General features: G+C 41.3%; 1 protein-coding gene across 1 annotated transcript in view; it reads right to left on the bottom strand.

Annotated features, from left to right (window-relative positions):
• Positions 1 to 69: 69 nt before the first annotated feature.
• Positions 70 to 7107, bottom strand: part of LOC109960495 (neuronal membrane glycoprotein M6-b-like) — a 22592-nt gene continuing 15554 nt past the window's right edge. Inside the window, exons 3-7 of the mRNA XM_020600641.1 lie at positions 6138 to 6297; positions 5475 to 5643; positions 3849 to 3922; positions 3697 to 3762; positions 70 to 2846 (exon numbers count right to left, since the gene is read on the bottom strand). Coding sequence (XP_020456297.1) covers positions 2694 to 2846; positions 3697 to 3762; positions 3849 to 3922; positions 5475 to 5643; positions 6138 to 6297 — 622 coding nt within the window. The 3' untranslated portion in view covers positions 70 to 2693. The remainder of the gene's footprint in view (positions 2847 to 3696; positions 3763 to 3848; positions 3923 to 5474; positions 5644 to 6137; positions 6298 to 7107) is intronic.

Raw genomic sequence — 7107 nt, 5'->3', positions numbered from 1 at the left:
CATCCATGCAACCAAAACAAATATCACTTGAGAGACCCAGACTCAAGAAAGAGGCAGGAGACAACAGTGTCACGATAATAAAAAATATCGGTTTTACTAGAGAATGTTACAAAAATCATCACTATATAGGAGTCATAGAACTATTTCCAACTTAAAAAATAAAACCATAATGAAACACCTACAGGGACTACAATGCCATCAAAGTACAATGGAGTTTTCTTCATAAAAGAGTAGGTGGGTGGGGGGTTGGGGGCAAACACTGCCTACCATAGTTGTCAGTACAATTGACTACACATCACCTGAAAAACTGCAAAGACACAGCCATGTCTCCTTCATGCAAATAACGAGGAAACAACAACACCCTGACACGCATCGTCTTATAGGAAATTGGAGTTTGCCTTTACATCAACCTGGTGGCAAAGCACATATATTTATCAAACATAACACACATGGCAATATAGTCCTTTTTTATACAGAATAGACAGCTGCACACATGGACGATACTGACATGCTTCTCATCAAAGTTGAAAAATTGGTCATCTTCAGTGTTTTTTTAGGGTAAACTAACCAGTGATGATCAATATAGAATATAGTTAAATAATATCTGATTATAAAATTAATGTATGAAAATTCCTGACTGGTTTTATTCAGTGTAAACATCCAAAACAGTCTCTGTGGCTTATATGAGAGGCATGACGTTAAAAAGAAAATAAAGAAAACCGTGACTTTTTCCTCAGCCCGTGTGTCAATGAGTCGCTGGCCAGTGAAAAATAAGCACAAACAAGTTCCATAAAATCATTATTACTGAATCACAAGAAGAACTCAGCTGCCTAAAACTGATAAAACATTAAAAATCAATTTCAATTTTTTTTTCATATTTTAAAATGTATACATCACAAGCACCTCAATCCATCGTCATATCACTGTATCCCTCTCACCACATATCATCTAAGATGTTACATTACAATGAGTATATCAAATGCAGATCTAGTATTTGAGTGCTAAACACATATCTCAAAGGGTACATTTACATATATTTGTGGAAAAAAATCATACAAGAGCATGTCAAAACGCGCCATTTGTGTTCTCCCCATTTTGGGAGGGTGTGAATCGAGATCTTTTAGGGTTATTTGGCTATTTACAGGTGAACCTCAAGATGAGAACGTTTAGAAGATGATGGACTTTACTGTATAGTGTACCAATCCAATGAGGGTAGATGGTGACGCTCTGGAAGAGAGCACAGCGAGCTAAAATCAGATTTGGTGTGATACCTGAGGTGTCTGTCTTTTTTTTTTTGCGTTAAAAGACCCGGATAGATTTATCTTTGATTTCTGCTGCCGCTGGTGATGAGTGTAGCAAAACCATAAAGGGTTTAAAAGGAATAGTTGACATTTTAGGAAATATATCTACTCTCTTTGCCAAGATGTAGATAAGAAGACTGTTAGCACGGTCATGTTTGATGCGGCAGCTAGTTAGCTTAGCTTAAAGACTGAGAACAGCAGGGAACTGGTAGTCTGGTTCTGTTTAAAAGAAATAAAATCAGCCTACCAAGCTTGTTCATTAATACATTTTGTTTGCTTAATTCACACATAAAGTGTAAAAACTACAAGTTGGGGTTGTGGTTAGCAGGGCCTATAACCCCAGCATAAAAACACAAGTTGTTCTTTCACACTTTGGATTTTGTGTGAATTAAACAAACGGGACAATTATTAGTTGGTCTCCTGTTTGTAGCTTCATATTTACTACACAGAAAGAAGAGTGCTAACAGTCTTCTTGTCTAACTCTTAGCAAGAAAGCAAATATTTCCCCAAACTTTAAGGTTTGCTACACCTCTGGTCTTAAATGAACAGTTAACACCTTGGTGGACAAATAAACTCTGTTCATGTAAATGCACAGTAATCCTTGAGATACCACAGGAGGAGTTTAGGAATTTCTGTGAGAGAGGGAAGCTGGGGTGCTTTGTGTTTTGAAGGGATTTTCACTCTCCCTTATTTTTTGTGTTTCTTAAATAGTGCAACAACTTACTGAGCTTTAGCAATAAAAGTTAAAGATGGAGAGAAAAGGAAAGGAAAACTTATGAGCGCAAAAACATAACGAAGAAGAAGAAACATCATAATAGTACCTGGCATACTTTTCAGAGCTTATTAAAAAAACAACAACATTCGTACACATTCACACAATATATTCATAGTCATATATATATGCATATAAAACACCAAAAAACGGAGGAAGTTGGTCGCTGCCTGGCTTCCCTGTGGCTGCAGTGAACAATGTTTTTTAGGTTGTTAGGAGCTGTGTCAAGAGGCTGTGCTGGCTCAGGGCGCGAGGCCATCACAGCCGGGCCACGTTCACGAGCCGCTGTCCAAAAGCACGGGGGAGGAGACGCTTCTCAAATGACGTACCGTACCTGAGCTCGACCCCGACGGGCGAGCTCTCCTGTTCTGAAGCATCTGCCTCCGTCTGGGCCTGCCGCTTCTCCTGATCTTCTATTCTCTTCCCCTCTGGTGTGAGCGCGTGCCCACAACTCTTAGTAAACATTGTGGAGGGGAAGAGGATGGAGAATCAGGAGATGGGGGACTAACGTTACCGAGGTGGTTTGTTTTAACGGAGGGACGGGCGGGTGCTTGGTGTTGTGGGGTGAGGGTTGAGGTGTGCAGAGGAGGTGGGTGGCGGCGGAAGAGGATCTCATATCCTTATGAGTAAGAGGAGGAGTTCTGGCCCTCCTTGGAGCGCGCCTCAGCCTCTAAGTCCTGGTCGTCCTTGGTCTTGATGTCCTGGTACTCGTGCGTGGAGATGGCGCTCTTCAGGTAGGCCCAGTTAGCTGCCAGAATCATTAGGTAGTGGATCTGAGGAGAAACACATAGCTTTTCTTCATTAAGTACAGGAAACAGAATGGAGGACTGGGGCCGGGTCCCATTTCCATACAACATTAGATGCACTATCTTCTGTATACTAATGATTACTATTGCATAAAACAATGTACAGTATTTAACTCTTAACTGAAACTGGAGTACGAACATGATGGACCCTGATCAAACTACAGCAGACTCCCAATTTCACCATTTTAAGCAGGTACTGAATATATTGTTTTCACAGTGACAAAGGGTAAAATAAAGTTTACTCATAAACAGTATGCCTCTTAAAAAATGCTTGATTTACTACCATATAGTACATGCTCTACACAGAAGTACACAGCTTGTGTCACACAAAAGCAGCATCTTTATTATGGAAACTTTCCCAAGATCTTTTTAAAGCTGTTTTACAGCTGTGAGTAGCATGTTTTTTCTTCTTCCCTACTGTCATCACAATCTGAAAACCCTGAGTAGTAGTAGAATTAAGTAGATTGGGATTGTTCTTAATATCTTGTTCTATCTCGCACACTGTAAAACATCAGAGTACCAGGAAGGGAGTTCAGTACAGATGAACCAACACAACATCTGGAGAGGTGCTTATTGATTTGTTAGTATCTCCATTTCCTAACAGTCCGCCTCCACAGCTGAGTAAAGCGCTGACCCTCTGTAAGCACACACACACACACACTCACTCTCACAGGCATGCTGCAGGGTAGGATTTCAGCCCATAGAATGACACGCTGATGAACGTGAGAGGCGGGGTTGCTATGGCAACAGATAAGCACGCCATGGCAACGTGCATATTTTGAGCAGCACATCATCAGTGGGATGATGAGAAGCTTACCAGTGCAATGATGGTGGCTCCAGCACCGGCTAATGCCACAATGTAGAGATGGTAGGACAGGTAGAACTGCGGATGCAAAGAGAAACCGGTGAGTAAAGGAAAATAAAGGATGAAAAATAAAAAGCGAGAAGGTCAGGGCAGCGTCCTCTCACCTCACTGGTGTTACAGATCTCTCCCAGTGTGGCTCCACAAGCTACTCCCGGTGTGGCGTTCCAGGGAATAATACCTGCAGAATTGGAAACACGAAGCTTTTCACTCCTCCGAGTCCGTGTGATTGAAAGCATTATGAATTAGGCTGAGATAAAGACTAAAGCTGCTGCTGTCCCAGCCTCTGAGCCTCTCCCACAGGAAAAATATGGGTCATTATTGTGAATATCTTCTTTATTGTAAAAACACTGCCCGGTATAGATGTGGAGCTCTTTTAACTGCCTGGTTTACTCTTGTTTATACATTATTCTCATTAAAATAATTAATTTCATTATAGATTTAATGACAACTAGAACAATAGGATTGCCAGTGAAGTACATGTGATCCTAAGCCGGCCAGCTCTTTAAATGCGACTCACATACTGCACATTAGGCCATCAAATATGCAGTCACAGGAGGCTCTCAGTAATCTAAATGTATGCTTTGACCCTTTAAAGCAGCTGGAGATACACATGTGATGTTGCTTCCAGTAAAGCCTTTTGAATCACACTATAGTTGGTAAGAAGCTGGCTTCTTTCTAGAATTTTCTGTCCTGCAGGAAAGGCCTGGGCTACATGTGGGAAACAGTGAGAGAAGAACCTTTATAAAGCTCGTATTGCATGTTTGAGCTCACTTGCCTTGATCAGGGGATTTTCTCTTAAACTTGGAGAATGTGTAACACAGTGTGTGGTCTCACCCCGTGTTCAGCTGCACATCACAATGTGCCAGGGAAATGCAACATGCTGCAGTGGCAGGCAGATGTCTGTGGGTGGGTGGTGTGGGGGGGGGGGGGGGGGGCATCTTTACGTAAAGAGAAAAGAGCTGATGTATTGGAATGAGCTTAAAAAAAAACATTTAAATGTGTTTACATGAGTTGGAGCTTCATGTTGGCTTCTTCTTGTGTCCTACTAAGCTCTAGATTTTTGATAACACATCTGAGTGTTGTATATCTTTTATCTGATTCCTTGACTATGACTCCAACATAATGCGAAGAATTTGGTTCTTATACTCGTCCTGTCCAAACTGACTGAGTTAACATGACACAGAAGCAGAGCTGATGGAGGTACTGTAGCTTAGATTTATTCTGTCCAGGTTACATGTGGCATGTTGTACTACTACTAGAATAAATGTCACATTTCCCATAAATTTCCCTTTTCGGCATAAAGTTGACATGTCTGAAGATGAAGAAATGTGTGAGGAGACAATCTATGTGAATCTACAAAAATCTTGAGCCACAAAAAAGTAGCATTATCTGTTCATTTCCTGCTGTAAAACACTGGCATCATTAAACCAGTTATCACCTGGACTACAAGCCCTGCTCCTGCACTCGTAATCCACTCGTAAACTGTAGTGAAAACATGTCGTCCTGAATTAGACCAGGTGTAGAGAAATGGAGCTGGAGCAAAACTATAAAGGTCAGTGTGGCCTGAGATGAGAAATCTTCAGTAGCTTTAATTGTTGATGTTATTTATTAGAAGAAATTCTAAGAAACATGACACTGAGATGGTCCTAGGTCAGAGTCAAAGGCTCAGGCAGAGTGGTTACATCTATTGTTATTTAACAGTAAGAATGACTGTAGGTCTGACTACTCACCGTACTGCCTGACGTCCACACAGATAGAGTCTGGTGAGGTGACGTTGGCGTCAGGGTTCCTCATGGCAGCACAGGTGCTCCACATGTTGAAGAAGAGGAAAACGGGGATCGCTGTGAAGCCGAAGATAGTGAGGAAGATCAGAGCGAGGACGTAGGTCAGGAACATGAACTGAAGAGAGGAGGAAAAAAGAAGAGGTTTACTGTAGATTTTGTCCCAAATGTTTGAGATGTACAGTATTTAAAAAACTAGATTAATATTATTCCTTAAAGACAACAGCACGCTTTCAATCCAAGTTGAAGCTAATGTTAATCAGGCTACAAAGGGCAAACTGTGCCAGGGCTATCCTCAAGGCTGGAGTAGCTTTGTGTGTGAGTGTGCACAAGTGTTTGCCTGTGTCTGCTTTTCTTAAGTGTGCGTTTGTAGAGGTGTGTGATTGTGCCTCTGCAACACTTTGGCCCTTCTCCAGACTCGTAAAACATAATGAATGACTGTTTGTGTTAGTTTTTCTAAGCCTGTAAATACTATTTTATATAAGGATGTTATAAAATACACACTAAAGTAGTTCAGTCTCATTTGAGGCTATAATTTCAAGTGTAATTGAGCCAGTGAGTGTGATGATTTGGAGGAGCTGCCGGTACGTGTGTATTTGTGTGTTGACATACAAAGGCGGTGATGCAGCGTCCACAGACGGTGGTCTTGAAGTCGCTCTGCAGCTCCTTCTTGATGGCGCTGGTGGTGTAAAAACCCTCAGCCAGCAGGATGATGGCGTAGACGAAGAAGAAGGACGCGATGCCGTAGATGATGTACTGAAAGATCTGGATCCTGAACAAACACACACAGAGAACAAGGTTACACATATAACTAATGACACAGCACTAAAGCAGAACTTGGGACCTATGGAGCCCTAAAAGGCAGCGAGAAGCAACTTTTTAAAAAGTAAGATGTCACTAAAATGCACCCAGTAGCAGTTTTGACAGTGTGAAGCAAATGATTTCACATGTGTGTGACCAGTATTTTCTAGTTTGAATTGTCCCTGTACATAGCACCACAACTTCAGCAGATACACTCTGTGGTGTTTAGTAAAACACAGCATTGCTCAAGACAATACATCCAGAGGTTTTGCTGCTGTACTTGGTCTAGGATGACCATAGACTATGGGTATGACCAGTAGTTTATGGTGGCTATGTTTAGACAAAGATTTCTGAATAGCTGATATTAGTGACCACAGAGCTCTCCTCGTTTACGCTACTGTGACACGATGTTTCAGTATTTACTGTTATCCTATAACTGCCACTTGTGGCAGTGACCGTCAACAGAGAAAAGCTTTGCTTTAACCTGACAATCTCACATTGTAAAGTCTCACCCTTATTCTCTCACACCCAAACTGGAAAACTCAAAAGCCTGTTCTGTTTGTTATTGTATACCGTCCACCTGCTCCTTATTCAGAGTTTCAGTGAATTCTCAGACTTTCTGTCTGATTTAATGCTTAGTACAGATAAAATAATCATAGTAGGCGACTTTAATATTCATGTAGATGCCGACAATGACAGCCTCAACAATATTCTGTTCATTATTAGACTCAGTTGGCTTCTCTCAAATTGTAAATAAACCCACTCACTGTTTTAATCACAC

Source organism: Monopterus albus, unplaced genomic scaffold (genome assembly GCF_001952655.1).
Source record: "Monopterus albus unplaced genomic scaffold, M_albus_1.0 scaffold48.1, whole genome shotgun sequence".
NCBI lineage: Eukaryota > Metazoa > Chordata > Actinopteri > Synbranchiformes > Synbranchidae > Monopterus > Monopterus albus.
Note: the sequence above shows the minus strand (reverse complement) of the source record. Positions and strands in the feature narration are given on the sequence as shown.